At 49.0% G+C, this 19,500-nt stretch overlaps 1 protein-coding gene across 2 annotated transcripts in view; it reads right to left on the reverse strand.

The window, feature by feature from the left end:
* The window catches only part of LOC127473372 (sodium/potassium/calcium exchanger 3-like), a 186,596-nt gene that overhangs the window by 156,360 nt on the left and 10,736 nt on the right, over positions 1 to 19,500 (reverse strand). For both annotated transcript variants that reach the window (XM_051792900.1, XM_051792905.1), the window contains exon 2: positions 10,125 to 10,262. In XM_051792900.1, coding sequence (XP_051648860.1) covers positions 10,125 to 10,262 — 138 coding nt within the window. The remainder of the gene's footprint in view (positions 1 to 10,124; positions 10,263 to 19,500) is intronic.

Below are 19,500 nucleotides of genomic sequence, written 5' to 3' on the forward strand. Positions count from 1 at the left end.
TGCACCACCACGACTGCACAAACAACCTGGAGAGCTCACAGCAGATCCTCGCCCAGCCTCATACCTACGTGTGGGGGACACTGGTAGGGACAGAAAGCTGTGGCACTGCCTGGCTGCCACCTTTGGCCACCAGCACAGGTACAACCTCAGCGGGAGGACATGCATGGGGCAGAAACTGCCCCTGAGAGAGAAGCTGCCAGACAGTTCACAAAGCGCTCAGGCAATGGCTGCCCCACAGCCAGTACTTTTTCTGCCAAAGCACCAACCTTTTAAAGGGTATTTGACACTATCCTGAAATTGTAGGATACCTGACAATATCCTAAAACCCTGAAATTTGGGATGGAAATAAAAACAAATCTGAAAACCTCCCAGTAACCTTGGATGACCGCACGTGCAGGCTGAGCAGCATTCCCTGCTGGTGTCCATGGGGTGTCTGCCTGGCTTGAGCATTCCCAGCAGCTGGCACCCTGTTTCATGACCTTGCCCAGAGCACACCCTGTTTTTACAGACAGTTCTGTGTTGTGACGTAGCTCATCACACATCCCAAGGTGCTGGGCTGCCCGAGCTCCAGCGCTCGGCACACGTCATTCCAGTGGTGGAGCAGGCAGGCTTGGCACACATCATCCCAGTGGTGGAGCAGGCAGGCAGGCTTGGCACACATCATCCCAGTGGTGGAGCAGGCAGGCAGGTATGCTTGGCACACATCATTCCAGTGGTGGAGCAGGCAGGCAGGCTTGGCACACGTCATTCCAGTGGTAGTGCAGGCAGGCTTGGCACACATCATTCCAGTGGTGGAGGCAGGCTGGCTTGGCACACATCATTCCAGTGGTGGAGCAGGCAGGCTGGTAGGCTTGGCACACATCATTCCAGTGGTGGAGCAGGCAGGCAGGTAGGCTTGGCACACATCATTCCAGCAGTGGAGCAGGCAGGCTTGGCACACGTCATTCCAGTGGTGGAGCATCAGCTGCCTGCCCTCTGTTACCCCCTCCCTCCCACCTCACCTACTCCAGCTGTAGGGTACAGAGGATCTCCCTTCCTGTGTGGTTTTGTCACAGCCAGCACAGAAGACTTTGATCCCTGCATGAGTGCCCCTGGAGAGCAGGGGGAGCTCCCAAAGCAGGAGCTCTCCTCCTCACCACCAGCACCAGGCATCACGGGATCTTGGGGAAAGAAAATCCACTCATCTCTCTGTTTCAGGAACGGGAAGAGCAAGGAAGTAACAAAGGACTTGCACATATGGGTAACCAATACCTAATCTAGAAATTTTTTATGCAGTCCATGAAAAAAAGTCCATTTTAATTAAATGCTTTTATTTTACCCACTGCTGTGCACTAAATTAAAGTGCTTCAGCATTAATATATAAAACCATTACTCTGTGCATGCATAAGTGAGTTTATGCACGTGTCTGTATATAAAAACTATACAACTGAGCACTGCTTAAAATGCAAATAACAGATGATAAAGCCTCCCTCCTGACTGTATTAAATCCTGACTTGGGATGTTGTATTTGATTCTTGGTCGCTTAAAACTAGTATAAACGCGATGAAGTCAATGGAGCTAGCAATAATTTACATCCGTGGAAAATCTGGACCTTTGATTTTTAAATACTAACTACTGGCAAGAACTGAAAAACAAGCAACAAAAATCCAGTCTGCAACATGGGGCCAGATGTTATTTTTCTTCTTTTGCAGTAACAGCTCAAAAATACCAAATTTAAAACAGAACTCTAAGAAAGGCTTGTCCTGGGACAGATCTTGGAGTTACATCAGCTTTCAGCCCTGAAACTTAAGGCTTGGGGCCACTGTTTACACATTCATGTTCAACCTGTGAAATACTACAGATGCACCACAATTTAAAGCATGTGCTGATAACCATTTGCCCCAATCTCCTTCATCATCAAGCTTACTCCCTCTGCCCTTCTGGCATCCCAGAGAGGCTTTAAAACGGGAGAATGACCCGTCCCTGGAAAGAGTTCAAGGTCAGGTTGGACGGGGGCTTGGAGCAAGATGGTGTAGTGGAAGGTGGCCCTGCCCGTGGCAGGGGGGCAGCTCTGAGGTCCATTCTGCCCTGAGACACCTCTCCTTGGCCATGAAAGCCCTGCTGGTGCCAGACAGGGGTTCTGGTGCCATGGAGCGCCCACCCTGTCCCGCAGAGCCGCGATCCCGCGGCACAGCCGGAGGCAGCGAGGGCAGTCCGTGCTCTCCCTCACCAGCCTCACACCTCCTGCCACGCTCAGAATTCCAGCCTGATGTCATAGGGCACCCAGATTTTCTAATCCTGATTTTAGAATGCAAATAAAAGGCAACGCCTCCCACCTCCAGCACTCTTCCCAAACCCAGCAGAGTAACTCCCTGAGCTGCACAGAACCTCACAGAACCCCAGAATCCTTCAAAGTACTTTATATTTCCACACACACCCCTGAAGTTGCCCTTTGAAGTAGCACAAAAAACCACATGAGCTAGAGAACCTGTGACAGCTAGGACTGAATTTCTGTTTCCATCCCAGACCACCCTTCTCAGTGTCTTACAACGATCACTCTCCTCCAGAGCTGACATTTCCCACAGCCCCACTGCACTGCCCCCTCCATTTCCTTCCTCCTCTGGAGTCAGAGCAGAACACCTCTATCCATCATTTAGGTTGGGAAAGATACTGTCCTTCAGGTGCTCTGAGCAGAAACCTCGCACTCTGTCCCAGCAAAACCAAGTCACATATTTTACAAGGCCCGGGATCAACAGGCACCAAGACAAATGACTTCATTCCCAAATTTCTTGGTACTCAAAGTCTAAAATTCTTAACAACCAAAAAATTACAGTAGCATAGATTTTCCTGAGAATTATGACATTTTACAAAAATGCAGCAAATATATTTTTAAAGTGGACAACTTGCATTTACCATGAGAGAAGAATAATTCAGGTGTGTAAAAAACTCAACTATTCTGGTTTCTGGCCAATCTGGAACATCTGCATCTGGTAGACACTCACTGTTACTACAGCTGTGAGCTGCCATCTGTAGCTCAGTAATGTCCTGAGGCAGCCAATGTCACCAAACAAGAGGACCACACTGGCTCTCCCCAGCTGCCAACCCAAAACCCTACAGTGGAGCTGCTTTCCAGGCTCAGCATGTGAAAATCCAAGCACATTTTCTTCCAAGAGAAAGGAACAAGTCTGACCTGACAATTTTTTCACCTCCTCCTTAGAAATTCAGGTCTCAGGTTTCATGGAAGACTTCTCAGATCACCAGAGCGATGTACAGCAGCAACCTGGCATCCTCAGGTGTCAGAGAAGTAAAACCCAGTTCAGAAAGGTACAGCGTGATATTTATTCATATCTGAAGTCATGCTTTGCTTCTTAACACCTTTTAAGTGCAAGAGCATTTCAATATTTGGAAGCTATTGCTCCTTTTCGGTATTTTAAACCTCTCTGTGGCCTTTTCCCCAACACACAATACCAAAGGAGTAACCCAAACTCACTAAAGGGTCAAGGAAGCAAGTAGCATTCCCCTAGATACAAAGAACAAAAAAAAAACACAACCAAAGAAAAAAGCCAAAATAAATGCCCACACTCAGAAAAATTCTGGTAATTTTAAAGTTACTTCAGAGGGGAAAAAAATAATCATAAAAAAGGACACAGGGTTCCCCCACTCCACTACTGTTATTCTAAATGTGGGTTCTTACTACATAACCATAGTAACTGGTTGGTGAAGTACTTGGGAAAACATTTTCCCCCTCTTTGTGCTGAAGAATGCTGACATTTGCTACCTGCATTTTTTTTCCAGAGATAAAGTAGGCAGATCCTTTAGAGGTGATGTAATCAAGAGGAGACTAATAGGCTGCAGGTAGGTCATTTCATTACAGTCCAAATGAGGACTACAAAGAGAACAGGGAGCAGAAGCCGAAGCACTACTGAGCACACCTTACACGTCCACAGCTCGTAGAGAGTATCTCCCTCCCACTCCTTTGCACAGCACTTCAAAAACTAAATAACTGAGCAGCACTACAGAATGACCTGCACCAAAGGTCCTCCCCGAGGTACCCGATGTGGATCTTGTGGGGGTACTGCAGCTGTGTGCTCCCTACCACTGCTACTGCTAAACTCCCCCAGCCAGCCAGCCCATGGCCAGCACTCCCTGTTTCAGGTTTGGCCAGGAAAGCTCACTGGCAGCCTAAAGCAAAACACTGACTTGCTAAGTGGGACACCAAGGGAGGGCTCCCATGCAAATGGGGCCGCACTTCTGACTGGCTCTCAAACAACGTCCTCCTGTGCCTTTGACAGCAGAAGGTGTACAGGTTAAGATCTGTTCCTTGTTCCCTACAGGATTATTCCTTTTTTCCTCTCCCATTTTCATAATTTCTCAGGATATTAACATGATTCTTGGGTAGCAACAGTCAATTATCCTTCGGTGTTCTTCACTCGACAGCCGGCACGACACACAAATCTTCCCTGAACGCTCTGCGAGCCCTCACAGCCAGCCTGTGACAATACAGCAATCCCCAAACAACAGCTACAGCGGGAACAGGCTAATCACAAGTATCACCAATTAAGCAAATGAGTCCCAGCAGTCCCACCGGTGCACATCTCGGCCCTGTTGTGACACAGAGGGCTGAGGGCAGGCTGCTCACGAGCCGGGAGCCAAGGGGTCTAATGAGGTTCTTTTCTCTCAGAATAAGCAGTGATTTAATTACAACTGCTTGATACACGTGCAGTGATGTATTCTGCAAAAACAGGCAGCAGCTTTCCAAGGAGGGCACTCTGAGCAGGAGCTCACCACCTCTCCCCTGCCAGCAGATTGTAGGGCCAACACTTGTCTTTGACTCTGGGGTTTATTTGTTGTTTTGCCACTTCGCTCCCCTTCCTTTTCTAATTATTTTGTTTCATCGATGCAAGAGAACACACCAAGTATGAACTGGGAAATAGCACTGCCACCTCTTGATTTTAATCACACGAGCTTGTATTATTTTTCTCCCTAAAGCTCCGGCTCCTGGAGTTGCACACATAATCACATGGGAATGCTGGCAAAACTTCAGCAAAAAGAACACAACTGGCCTCCTGTGTGTGCCCAGGGGGCCCTATTTTGCAGGCAACTGCATGGTTTTGGTGAGCAGTTCAGAGTTTTTAAGTACCCAGCCAAAAGCAGTTGTTCTGAGCTCCCCCTTTGGCACATTGTCCAGGTAAAGCCCTGCTGTCAGAACACAGCAGGTTCTGCCTCACAGGGAGGTGCTCAGGTACCTGCTCACCTGTACTGCAACACAACTAGCCATACGTGGGTTGTTGCCCCCTTAGATGGTTGAAAAGTCCTAAAGAAAGTACTTGGGACCACCTCTTATTGCCAAGAGATCCTGCAATGCACCAGTCCCAAAGATCCTGCAAAACCCAGCCCAGAAAGCAAATCCCAAGCCCTGAGCGAATCCAGAATGCAGCACAGAAAAGGAAAATCATCTGCAGCATTTCCAAGGAACGAAGCCAGCAGGCTCTGCAAGAAGAACCCCAAACCCAAGGGCTGCCTTTCCCAGTCCCCTCAGCCAGAGATGCAGCTGTCGGGGCAGCCGGCCCAGCCAAACCCACTGGCTGGTGCCACATGCCACCAAACCCCAGCACCTGCTCCCATCCAGAGGACATCCCTCCTTCCAGGCTGCAGGAAGAGACAACCCAGCTCCGTGCCAGCACACCAACCCAGACGAAATAAGCATGTTTTTATTTCTGAGGTTCTAACCCCAACATCACAGTTTGCTGACACTTTAGGTCTGGAGTTGACAAACAAACAGAAGCAGAGCGTGGGAGCAGAAGTTCAAATCAATTTCTGTCAAATTCACCCAACTTATGGTTCAGGGAGAGAACAACATCTTTTTTTTCTATTCCTTGAGGACATTTTGTATCTAAACTAACAACAATTTATTTTTCTAACATTCCCATGAGTGAAAGCAAGGTTTGGCAACTTGCGAGGCAGAAACTAATTTTTGCTTTTCATTTTGCTAGGATAAAATTAATTTTGCTCGAGGGAAGGTGACTTTTTTTAATTGGATTTAGGTTCAGAGAAGGAAAAAAAAAAAAAAAAACAAAAATCACTCTTCACACAGCATACTATATATGCTTCTGAAGAAGGCCTTCTGAAACTCCACAGTGGTGAGCAAGAGAAATCTCACTCCCTCTGCCCACTGCTACTTCCAGCACCTTTTCACACGAACTACAGATGAATTTTTTTTTTCTATGTCTTCCCATTTCCCATCCAGAAGCCCATCCTGCTAAAGCAAACCCCAGGCTTGTGACCATACGGCTCCTTGCATCCTACAGAGGCAAAAAGCAGAAGGATGCTCAGACAGGAAAGCCTGGCACTGCACCTCCAGGTACAAAGGCTGAGAAGTCTGTAGTGATGGAGTAGTCACCATTACCCTCCACACCCAGATATCAAGGCTCCACTAAAATCACGAGCACATCTCACCCACGTTCCATTTCTGTGTCTTCCACGCTCGAGTTCTCCACTTAACACACCCTGTTTCTGGCTCACAAGCCCACCTCAGACTGTGCTACAACTCTGGGACCTGCTAGACCCTCCTGCCACTGCCACAACCTCCTGGGCAGCTTTATCTGACAGTCCACCAAGAGACCACACACAACCCACAGAAACATCAGGAGCTCTCTGGACATCGTTCTGGGCAGGACAACCCGGGAGAACTCAAACCACCTAAAGCTGTCACTGTGCAAAGAGAGGAGTGAATGTGTAAGAGGAAAGAGATGAGAAAGCACAGCTTCACCCGAGGGGGTTTGGGTTTGTGGTTCAGCACCAAAGAAAGGGCCACAGGCACCAGCGAGCAGCCTGGAAGGGTTACCTGCTCCACAGCCAAGCACCACAAATTACATTATCATAAGCTATGAGTCACTGGAGAAATATTGATAAAAGAGAAAGCTGCTTTTGAAATCAGATGAGGAAATGTAAAAAATAATTGCATAAAAACTTCTTTGGTTGTTTAATTTAAACACTTTTGTGCCTGGGGCTCTAAATGAATATACCGAGATCTTTTCGTTCCTGCAGCAATCACGTATTTCCTGCTATTACTGATAATGACTTTAAAACAGCACACTTAAGCAGGGCTGCTGCTTTATTTTGAGCCTTTCCGAGGTGGGAGTGGAAGTGATAACACCGGGGGAGGATGGTGCTGACAGCTCGTCAGGGGAAGCATATGCCAGTCTGGAGAGGAGCTAATGAGGGCTGGCACCGGGACCTCCCACGGGAATTTCTAGACACATCATGTCCCATCCTGACAGAGCCCAGGAGCTTGTCACCTTCCTGACAGCAAATAAACCGAGTCTGAATGAACAGCAACCTTCAGAGTTTCTCCAGGGCAATCCTGAATTTGAATATGGTAGCATGGGGACCTGACCCAAAGCTCAATCCTTTTTGTTGGCTTCCAGCAGGTGAGTCACATTTCTGAACAGGACCAGGTGGGTAAATGATACTTTGCCTGAAACAACACGAGTAATTCTCCCTTTTTCCTCATAATCTTTTGCATGAGCTAAAACCTAGCCCAAAAATCACGAGCGTTTAACAATATCACTGCTTCTGTAAATAAACTGTCCAACATTTTGTCCATCTCTAGTTCCACACACCTCCACATGGATACCATGAGGACAAGGGGACAGTAGGGAGGCCAGAAGAGCATCTGCTGTGTGACAGCACTGTCAGACACTGCCATGAGGAGCCACCAGGGAGAGGACAAGCAGGTATGACAGCAGGGCTGGGCAATCAGGAATCCAGAGACAAGAGACCAGAGGCTCTTCAGAAAAGAAAGCAGGCTGCTCTGTTCTGCTTCCACAGGTACTCAACACAACCAAAGCCAGCCACAGGACCAGGTCAGACCCCACAAAGAGCATTCATTTCTCAGCAAAAGGACTAAATAAAATAAAAATACAAAAAAAGGGCTTCAGGTTGGATTCAGTCCATCCATTTCACCCCCTTAATATTTCTACCATTTTTGTTTCGAATGAAAAATGAGCAAAACCCTCACTATCTGGGGCAGTTCTGATGATAAAATGCTACTAGACAGGCCCCAGGATAAACCATTAGAAAATAAAAATAGCAGTTGGCAAATGTCCTGGCAGGCACTCAAATGAGCCTGCAAACACCCGTGCAGCTAGAGAACAGAGATCTTCCCTTCAGCACCTAAAGGTGTGTTTACTGCCAACAGAGCACAAAAGCCAAGCACTGCAAAAAAACACAAAACATTTCAACATGAGGCATTTGATTTCCCTCCCCCAGCAAACGAGGTGAAACTGCTTTTTTAAAAGCACCCACTTTTGCCTAGCTGTAGGTGTTTACACAGGGTCATTTGGGAAGAGAGCAGGAAAAAACTTCAAGTCTTTCCAGGCAGCGTTTCCCTCCCGACACCTGCCGAAGGGAAGGAGGGGCACCTGAGTGCCAGCACACATCAGCCTGGTCCTGCAGGGATGCTGAGGGGGTTTAAGCTCTGCTGATTCCCCAGTCCCACGAGCCCTGAGGCTCTGGTTACGCACCACTCGTGCGTTATGCTCCACAACAGCACAATTTGAGCCGAACCGCCCCGTTTCCTCCAGCAGCACTGCATAGGCAAGCACTTAGAGAAGGTAAAGGCAGACATGCTTGGTGAAACCCCCTGCTTCCTGACTGCTGTGACACTATCTGGGGTCCCATCCAGCACCAGCACAGCTGGGGGAAGGACTGTGCTGCCCTAGGGGCTGTGGGATCAAGCCTTTAATCAGCTTTGCCTGACAACAACAGTTACTGGTGTCAGGGCTGCACAAGGATTTGAATCACCCTACTCCTGTCCACACCTTTAAACATGAAAGCTGCTGTTAGGAACTGTGCTGAACTCTTCATCCTCACCTGCTGGGATGATGGTCAAGCTTGCCTTAGACTGGACTGAGCTCAGCAGCTCCACTGTCAGGTGCCGTGTCATCTCCACGGCTGTTTCACTGTTAGGAGGGAGCAGAGGGATGACTTGTATGGGCTCATGACTGGTGGCCCATTTTGTGCTGGAAACCTGCCATCACTCCGAGTTGCAGGGAAAACGGAAAATTCTGAAATTCTTCCCAAAGCACAACCAACACCCCTTTGCTCTCTCAGTTTGGTCTCTACATGACCACAGACAGCACAAACGGCATTTGGAACAAGCCGCCCTATGGATGCTCTTTACAGAACCCCCTCTTACCAGCTCTGTTGCTCACTTCAGTTTGCTGAGCAGCAGAGCTGATGCATTCTGCAGGTGGCCTACAGCCCACTGGGCACAACAGGTAACCTCCACAGACACTGCAGGAGTGCCCCACTCCCACCCAAGCCAGCTCAAACACCTCTGACTGCCCTCCAGCCCAACATTAACTATTCACATTTACACTGCGGTAATGGGCCAAACAAAAGCCACAAAGCAACACACAGGACCCAAACTCTGGTACTTTCACTTCCTTTTCCACAGCACTGGAATCAGTTTCTGTTACAGAATTGTATTCTGTTGTCATGCCATGACAATCCAGAGAAGAAACAGTAATTTTGCCTCAGTATTTCTGCTTTCTCTCTCCCAAGAAAACACGATGTACTCAGTAATTATTGTTGTACCTTCTGGAGAAGGCAGGGAAAAAAACCCACACCACAAATAAAATCCCACAGGCTTCCTACAGACCTGGGTTTGGTGAAGGCAGGCACTGAGGCACCGAGCACAGCAGGGGAAAGATCACTGCAGATGCTGATGTGAGGCTCTAAGCCTGGATCTGCACCACACTGGAGTTATGCAAACGGGCAAAAATTGAGTAAGAAGAATTTTTGTACCAGTTTTTGCTGTTTAAAAAAGACTATAATCATCCATCTGTCCAGAAACGTTATTAAGGATTACAGCAGAGGAAAAATTATAGCAGAGAAGTGCAGCCAGAACTGTGTTAGAATTTCTCTTGGGGCACATAACCTACATAAGTCCCAAAGAACAGAGAAAAACCCCTCCCTCCTCTCCCCAAAACTTGAAGATATGCAAGCTCTGCTGTGAAAAGCAGCGTTTATGGACTTGAAAAATCAGTAAACGTGGCTGTACAGGTGCTACAAATACAGCTGCCTGGAGGTGAGGGAGCCAAGTGCAGGACCGAGGGGCTGGAGGCACCTTCCATTCCTACCTGGCTCAGTGCAGTTCCTGACGTAGGGCTGTCCCCCGCCCCCAGGGATGGCAGTCGTGTTCTGCTCTCGTGCTTGCAGCAGCTGTCTCCCACTCCACTTGTCACTGCCCTCCACAGAATAGCCCAGGGCATCATAACCTAGAGGAAAAGAGCAGTAGATACATGAGGAAAGGCAACTCCTGACTCTGTTCCTGAACACCTGAGGCAGCCACAACATTTGCATTTCAAAAAACCCAGGATCCCTCAGTTTTGAAAGAGTGGAGTTTCCAACCCTACTGGAAAGGGACACTGCCATCAGCTCCCCATTCCCTGGGAGCCAGATGCATTCCTCTACAACTTCAACACTTCGTACCAGAAGAGCATCTGTGGTTTCACAAGAGCTGTAAGCATCAATCAGTTTAAAACTGGAGTACTAGCCACTGTTTTGGTTAAAAAGCAAACCAAAATCAGATGACAACAAAAAAAACCTCACAAAACACCACACACAACACCTCAACTTACTCCTTGCACACACATTCCACTGCTGTTAGGGACCAGCAAAACTGAATCAGGGACCAGTTGAATTTTGCATGTGCTTCCACAACACTGAAGCCATTTCTGCTCAGGATTACAGCCAATTTGGTGCTGCAGGAGGCCCCAGCAACACCGTGGTTGACACACAGCTAGGCAGGCTCCTTGGTGAATGTCCACACCAGCACAGCCTCCCATCACCAGAAACATCCACAAACACCAGGGGCATTGCTTCATCTCACTTCTCCTGACTCTCCCCTTGCTCTGCTCTCCCGTTCAGCTTTGCCCTGGTGCTGCTGAGTGAAGCTCTATTTTAGCAATGTCAACAAAACCAGCTGGCTGATTTCCACAGTACTCTTGGCACAAAGTTGGTCAGCCTTGGACACACACGCTCATGTGTCAGTTCCATGCATCCTATGCCAGTTCAGATTCAAGGGAGGAAGAAAAATACTTCTTTTTTTTTTTCTTTTTAAGCCAGGAGGCATCCACTTTGAGCAGGCACAGGCACCAAATCAGCAACAGAGACCTTGAGCCCCCCTAATAACAAACAGCATTTGAGTGGGATTTCCACCCACTCACCCATCTCCTTCCCACCAAGCAGAACACGGACTTTCTCACAAGGACTTCTGAACTACTCCTGGTTTTGTCCAGCACTTTGCAGACAGACTGAAAGCAAAACCTGAGATTCAAATCTCGGGGCAATGTCTCAGAGGGTGATTAAGGACAAAGGAAAAGGTTCTCTGTGGGTCCCAACCCTTTTGTTAGGTTTCCTGGCACATCCCGAGGAGAGAGGTGGCCAACCTGAGACTTGTCTCTCCTGCCCAGATCACGGTCTGCTCAGGCAGCTCCATGTCACACTACCAGTGAGGAGGCAACACTTGGGAAGGGGCTACCTGGAAATACGCATCCCAGGCCACCAGCAGTGCCTGGGACCAGCACTCCCACGACACACAGGAGTCATCTGGGTGCACGTTTGGTGGAAGAGCCACAGCTGCATGCACAGCCTGAAGCACCCCTGTTTTCTAAGCAAAAAAACCACTGAACTTGGTCAACTACATGTCACGATTTGAAGCTCCAAGCACTTTGTCCTTACTATGCTCTACTAATGTCAGAGAACGGAGTTTGCTGTCAGTTTAGTCTGTAAGCACCAGTAAGATCAAGCTGATGGAAGTGGACTGCGTTTCCCAGAAGGAGCACAAGCCACAGTGCAGCACCAGGCACCTCCCATAACAACAAACACTCTGGTCATCTCAGCAAAGCAGTTTCAGTTCCACATACAAGCTGCTTTCAAAGCAGGGGAACTCTTCTCCAAGCAGCTGATGCTTCACGGAGTGTCACTGCACAGAGAAACGGCACAGGGGAGAACACAAGGACTGCGACGGCCCCGGGGCTCTGGCAGAACCTCTCCTGCTCCCTCCATTTTGTCTCGGATGGCAAACTCTTCCGAGCAAGGGGTAAAGAAGAAGAAAGTCACTTAAGGTGACTTTGGAAGGGGAAAAGCTTAATTTGGCAATAGAAGTGTTTATAAAGGCTACATCCAGCATCGACAAAAATCAGCATAAAGAGCAGCGGAACTGGTGCACAGCCGAGCTCGATGGGACAGCTCTGACCTACACCAGCAAAAGCTCTCCTCTGGTACCTCCAGGTTTGAGCAGAGCCAGCTGTCCCTCGGCAGGACGTGCAGCTCACTGCCCCCAAAATCCTGCCTAAGGTATCTCCGCTCTAAAACACATTTCGCTCAACAGAGCGGTAGAAAATAGAAGTTAGAGATGAAAGGAGATGCTTTTTCAAAGGTTTGGCCTTCCAAGGATTTCCCTGTGAAGACAGGGACACATCAAGATTTTAACCTTGCTAACAAGGACACTTCATGACACATAACAAGAGTCCCCGTGGTGTGGTGGAGGCAGCTCGAGGGCTGCCCTGTGGCACCAGCTGTGCTCTCACCCACCCGTCCAGAAAACAACTCAGAAAGCTGGACTGGTGTGGAATTTGGCAGATTCAGTCAAAGAGGAGTTGACTCTCTGCAGTTTAACCCCTCACACGTGGCTGCCTATACAGCAGGGACCTCACCTGTCCCACTGGACATGAGGCACCATGGATTTGGCCTGGCAGCATCTCCCCCTGCTTCAGGTGCTGGCACAAGGCACGAGTACCAGGGACACCACCTTGGCCGTAGCATCCCACAGCGGGGCTGTCAGGAACCCAGGCCACCACCACAGCCACAGCCAAACTCTTCTTCCCAAGGAAAAGTTACAAAAAGAAAGCCAACAGCTTTCTTTCTCAAGTGCAGTTATTCAGGATTGGATGACTTTTAACGGGAAACACAACAAAGACTTTTTCATTTCCTCAGCAGAGGTAAAGACTGCTAAACACCCCGCATTAGCTACACTGCCATTTTGGGCAGGCCAGATTGAACACTTCTCCTACTTAATGTTCTAGCTTTGCACTGAAATACTGTGACAGCCTCTAAAACTTTGCTACAATAAAGAATTTTTCCAAAGTGCTGCACCACAGCCTATTTCAAAGTGAATGAATTATTTTTTTTTAAGCACTGAACGTTGCCACAAGGTATTTTCCACAACTCCAATTACCCAGCACCAGTTTTACATTACACACTCGGAACCCGGGTTCTGGAGAGCTTCACTTGCGCTTCCTCACAGAGATGTTCCCATGGACAAGTAGAACATGAGTCACTTTTCCCTGTATTTGTGCCTGCTCTGCATTTCGTAACAGCAATAAGACAATGCGGACGGTGCGTTTCCAGGGGCTGCATCTCTCTACATGAGACGGGGAGCACACGAGCCTGTGTTTGCTGGGAACTCCCGTCCCTGCCAAGCTGGGGTGGCAGTCTGGTGAGAACAGCCTCTCCAGCAACATTGCTGATCTGTTCCACTTACGATCAAGAAAATGAAATCGAGTGGAAAGAAGAACCGATCGGATTGCTCAGAACTCCTGAAAACGCTCTGTGCGTGACCCAGATCTCCATGTGGGAACTCAGGAGCTCCTTACGCTACTCCAGATGGCTCTAGCTGGAGTTTACAACTTTCAGCACTGCAGAAACACAGCCAAACACATCCCGGGTGTGCTTCCCAGCACGAAGAACACTACAGCACTATACAACATCCCCACGTGCCCCAACTGCACTCCCATCTCACAAGCGCGTTTATTTTCAGCATCAAGGCACGGGAACCCCAACAAGCCAGAAGAGCATCAGGACCTTGGAGCAGACATCAGGTTTGCCCCCAGGGGGACACACTGGGGACAAAGCAGACATCAGGTTTGCCCCCAGGGGGACACACTGGGGACAAAGCAGGCTGGCGTGGAGCTGGGGGTGCCCCTGCCCTCCCACAGGACAGACAGCACAGGGGGCCTTGGCACAGCTGGGCAGCACACCCGAGCCAGCCAAGGGAGACCAGAGCACCCAAACCCACTGCTGGGAGAGGCACAGAGACTCACTGACCACAGGGCAGGGCTCAGCCCGACAATGCTGAGGGGCAGAAAGGCAGCCAAGAGGGAAGGTGCTCATGGAGCAGCAAAAGCAACAGGCTGGGGGCTGGCCCAGTCAAGGGGACAGCTCTGTCCCTGGCATACTGCACTGCTGCACAGGGCTCCACAGAGCTGGCAGGTATCCTCAGCTCTCACTCACAATAAACTACTTTCTATGCAAACTGCTGGCTGGAGCCAAAAACAGCACAGCTTTTCCGAAATATGCTTGCCCTTCCTCCTCTCTCGTCTGTCCCTTTTATCTATTGTTTTCATGGTGGCAGCTTTGGATTTTGGAGGGCTAGTTTCACAACCAGCTGAATTATCTCCCTCTCCCTGAAATTTTCTACAGTTAAAACAACAGGGAGGTATTTCAGAGAAAGAAAAAAGCTGGAACAAGCAAGCACAAGCTTCCACGTTAGGCTAATGCAGAGGGGGGCAGCAGTGGTGTGGTGGCCTTAAGACAGAACAGGTGAATCCTCTTAGAAGAGCAAGACTCAGCTAAATTAACTGCAGCATTGCTCCACAGCTGCCCTCCCACGTCTCTGTCCCTTTGGCCACTGGCCCCGGACCAGCCAGCCCCTGCACACAGGAGTTTCTCCTACCACCATCAGACCAGCTGCAGACCATCACCACATCATCTGAGCTCGGGACTGCACAAGCATTAAGCAACAACCATAGATAGATTATCTTTCTTCATAGACTGATTTGGGAGATGCTTTCATTTCAAAATCAGCAGCAGCAGCAGCAAACACCACAAATAGAGTATCCTCAGGGGGAAAAACAACAACAACAACAACAAAAACCACCCAGAAATCCTACACCTGGCTTTGACAAGCAGCCTGCTCCTTCCATCTGATTTCAAAGCTGTATTTCCACACGTGCCAACCCAAAGGGAAAGGCGCAGAAGGGCAGGGAAAGCACACTGCCCACGTTAACATCTGCCAATGCCTGTACAACACGAGTGGGGCACAGAGGCCAAGCTGAGGCACTCACCAAACAGGGCAGGGTCCCTGCACCAAAGACCCCTCACCACATACCCTCCCACCCAGGTATTTACTATGTGACCACCAGCAGAAAAAAAAAAACACCTGCAGCCCCCACAAAACCCCAGGCACAGTTACATCCCAAACACTTCTCAGTCTGTCACAGAAGTAACTGTAGCCTCACTTAGAGACCCAGCCTGGTCCTAGAGGAGGATAACAGACCTGAAGGAGTGAACCACAAGTCCTCCTGTTACCCTACCAGTGCCCACACAGTCAGTCTCTGTCTAAACCAACTCTCTGTTTGAACTGCCAGTTTGAAGACCCCTTCAGAGGCATCAGAGCGCCTGACTGCCTGAGCCCAGAGCCCTGTCCCAGCCTCAAACACACCACACATATCACAAATGCTGCCTCTGTAGCCCCCATCCCTCATGGACACCCTCAGAGGAGGCAGAAGGCAGATACCCACTCAAGAACAACACAACCTCCACGCTCCTGTGCACTTACCGCCTTGGCAGCAGGTCCTCCTCACAGAGCCTCACGTGGCTCCCACACACCTCCAGAAAGGAGCTCACCAGCTCCCTCCTAAAGCACACTGAGCCCACCAAGGGCCCCAGGAAGTCTTTGCCCCTCCCAGCCTAACAAGCCCCAGCTGAGTGCTGCTCACAGCCCAGCTGCAGCCAGGAGGGCAGGGCATGCTCTGAAGGTCCAACAGCTCTCACAGCAACAGCTAAAATGTGACTTTGGGCTTATTTTAACTCTGAAAAGCTACCTACCATCTGAAAGTGAAGTTGCCACATGCATTCTGCTGGGGTCTGCCTCTGCTCCCACCCTGCAGGCAAAGAAAACTTCAAGGTCAGGCAGCGCTTGGTAGAAATGTACTCACGGCTCATCAAGCTCCAGGTGAAGTCCATAAAGCACTTGATTGTTCATTACCAGTTTGTGCAGCAACTTATGTTTTCTTTATTATTCATATCAGGTTGTCCATTTAATTGACCATTCCCTTCTACTTGATCTACGCCTAAGTGCAAAAGGAACAGTACGGCACCTTGTAAAAAACCCACCACTTTTTACATCTCCCTAACATGCCCCCTGTGACTCAGCCCCACTCTAAACTAAACAGGGTTTTTCTCATGGTAATCTTTTCAGTTCTTTATTAACTTCCCTAGTTTTTCTGCGGACGTACCTCTGTGACTCTGCTCAAACCACAGGTGATTCTCAAGGTGACAGTTTCCCACTGATCTGTACAACAGCACTGAGTATCTTTAGCCTGATTCTCTGCTCTGGTTTCTCAGGGGTATCTCACTCTCCGCTGGCACTCCCAACTCATTAACGTTTCACCTGGCACAAGTGGAAGGTCTGGACGCCGTTGATATGATCTCTGCTGCTTGGCAGCCAGGACTGCCCAGCGTGATTTCCACGGCGCCCTGGCACAGCACACCTTCCCTGAGAGATGCTGCCCATTCCTTCTGCCCTGTGACATTCCAAACATGAAGTGGTTTGCTAATCTCAGCCAGCAAACTCTGCTTTTGTCTTCTCCTGCTTCTGTGGCTGTCACAGAGGAGAATTGCAGGGGTAGCTAGAGCAGCATCCTTCACATCACTCTGCTCTAGATGCCAGCACTTCCCCCTCCCACCACCCCTGCCTAATAAATAGAAAAGACATTTTCAGAGGCAGAAAAGGAAGATGGGCAGCAAATCCCCCTCCCCAACATGTCTTCGGGGCAGCTCCTCTCCCTGACCAACCTCCTTCCCAAGCACCTCTCTCTGCTCCCTGTGAGGGATGCCAGCAATCCCCAAGCACATCCAGACTCCCTGCTCCTTCCTTTTCCTGCATTTCCCCAGACCCTCCCTTCCCAGAGAAGGCCGGGTTCACAGCAGGAACAGTGTGCACAGGTGGCTGTGCCACAAGTCACCCGGCTCATCTCAGCCTGCCCGAGCAAACTCAAGCATCACAATTTTCCTTCTTCATGGTAGACAGCAAAGAAAACAATTAGCAGCAATGAATTAAAAATAACCTAAAACTGATTTTCCATCAGTAACAGTGCTACTTTTTATACAGTTCCAAGATCCTGTGGCTGCTCAAACCTGGAAATCATGACCCTACAAGGCTGAAAAAGCAGTACTTGAGAGCCTCACTGTTACCAGACAGACCCTTGTTTCTTGGAGGGCTTGGGTAGCATGTTACAGAAACAGTGTAATTCTCGGGAGAAGACATTTACCTTTTAAAAAGCAGTGAAAAACAAGTTCTATTCCAAACCCACGTGACAAGGGCAAATACCTGGGGTTTGACTGGGGGGGGTTGTGCTCAGGAGCTGAACAGTCACTGGTCCTTCCCCCACATTTATATATTTCTCTCCTAATTTTGGGCTGACAGAGTAGGAGAAAAGACGGTTTTGGGTCAGATGAAATGTTTTAATCAACCTGGAAATAAAGTCTTTTATTTTGGTTTGGTTTGTCCTCTTTTACACTTTCAGCTAAATATAATTCTGCAGAATTAAATTTAGTCCGAGAGTATCATAAAGGCGTGCTGGGAAAAGAAACATAGCAGTTCTTCCCCCTTCCCCTCCACAAAAAAAAAAGAGAAACCATGAGTTTTTCCCAGTTAAATTCTAAAACGTATGAAATGTGACACCCTCGTGCACAGCAAACACAGAGCTCCCAGGGACTGCAGCTGGAACAGGCCTGCTGGGTGCTCTGAGCACTGAAAATAAGCCACCCCTTCCAGGAAAGAAAGAAAGAAAAGGAAAAAAGACTGTCATAAGCCCTGGCTCCCAGTCTGGTATCTCTGATTATAGGGAAGCTGTCACAAAAGAGAGGGGTTTTCATGCTTTTCTCCACAAAAGATAAAGAAAAAAATGGAACTTGCAAAAAAATAAACAAGCACGAGGGAAAAAGGAGCTTTTGTGTCCAATTTCAGTATAAACATGTTTTTCAAGTTAAAAAGACTATTTCTCCTGTCTCTTTGCCTTACAACTCTTTTCTCCTTGTGTTCCCCTGCAACAACAGTACGTAAATCTGTAACTGGTATTTGTTTAATCGTTGTTATTCACTGCTTCCACAGCGCTGCAAACGCGCACCCTGAGCACGGAGACGAGGTCTCGGCCCCAGACGAGACACCAGCTCTGATGTTTAACCCCACTGTTCAGTACCAAGCCTGGATCTGCTCCCTGGGAGCAGCCCTAACGTGATGTGACATTCAGGGAAAGCCACTGATAGCCAGGCAGGGACGCAGGAAGCTCTTTCGTTCCCAGTGCCCGGGGCTGACATTAACACCGGAGAGCAAGAGCCCCAGCAAGATGCTTCAGATGTTCCATGGTGCTTGTGGTCCTTCACCCAACCCTGTTCCCTACCACTGGCCTGCAAACGGATCTGCTCTGGAGCGGCCATAAGTCAGCCACAGGCAAAAGGGCTCCAAGAGAGGAGAAAGCATCCATCAGGTGTCCTTGTGGAAAGCCTGCTTCTACAAAGCCAACAGAAGCACGAGGCTTCCTGTGCTCCTAGATCAGCAAACGAGCAAAGCAGAAGTACCAAGAAATCTTCCAGGTGCTATCTGCATCTCCTATCAACCCCCAACACTAACCCTTCCCACCAGCTCTCCAGGCACCAAACCTGTCCTTGGGTGACCATGAACGGTGCCTACCAAGGGTCCCCACACTGCACCCAGGTCTCTGCCCTCGCTCAGACTGATCTGTGTTGCTAAGCCAGGTTGAAAATTACCTTAGTCACAGAGAGTGTTTTCCCTATGGTACCCACTTAATTAAATATTGAAAGAGCTATTACCTTTCAGGGATGCCTGTGCACAGGCTGCGTCCATTATTTATAACATAATGTATTCATTATGCATTTTATCTCATGCTCCTATCTGCTGATCTCAGAACAGGCCCTTAAACACAATTTTAAGCAATTAATCCTACCTTAATTACAGACAAATATATATAGAAGCCTCAGGACATCTCTGCCTTATATTTATTAGAAGTAAGTAAACATATCTAGAAATAAATCTGGTACTCAGGAAAGAGAAGGATAAAGCCCAGCAGCCACAGGAATCACAAACCGGAGCCAGGCACATTTCAATCAGCCAGGGTGAAAGTTCCAGCTTCAGCTACCTGGAAAAAGTCAGTCATGTCCTGCTGCAGGTTCCCTCCCACAACAGGATCTGCTAACAAACCGCACCACCTCCGCTCCTCCCTTACACACTGACGGCCCAAACCAAGGCTTAACACACCAAAACACCCGGGGTCCTCCTGCCTCCCGCGGGCCTCCCGACCTCAGCCACCGGCACAGCCATTCTCCCAGTCAACAGGTGTCACTACTGAGCTGTCCCAGGTTGTCCCTGGTCCTTCCCTCCAGCTGAGAGCTCGTCCCTCATCTCTGCAGATGGATCTGGCTGTGGAGCTC

This window comes from Manacus candei, unplaced genomic scaffold (assembly GCF_025592945.1).
Source record: "Manacus candei isolate 608988 ecotype Guabito, Panama unplaced genomic scaffold, ASM2559294v1 h1tg000035l, whole genome shotgun sequence".
Taxonomy (NCBI): Eukaryota; Metazoa; Chordata; class Aves; order Passeriformes; family Pipridae; genus Manacus; species Manacus candei.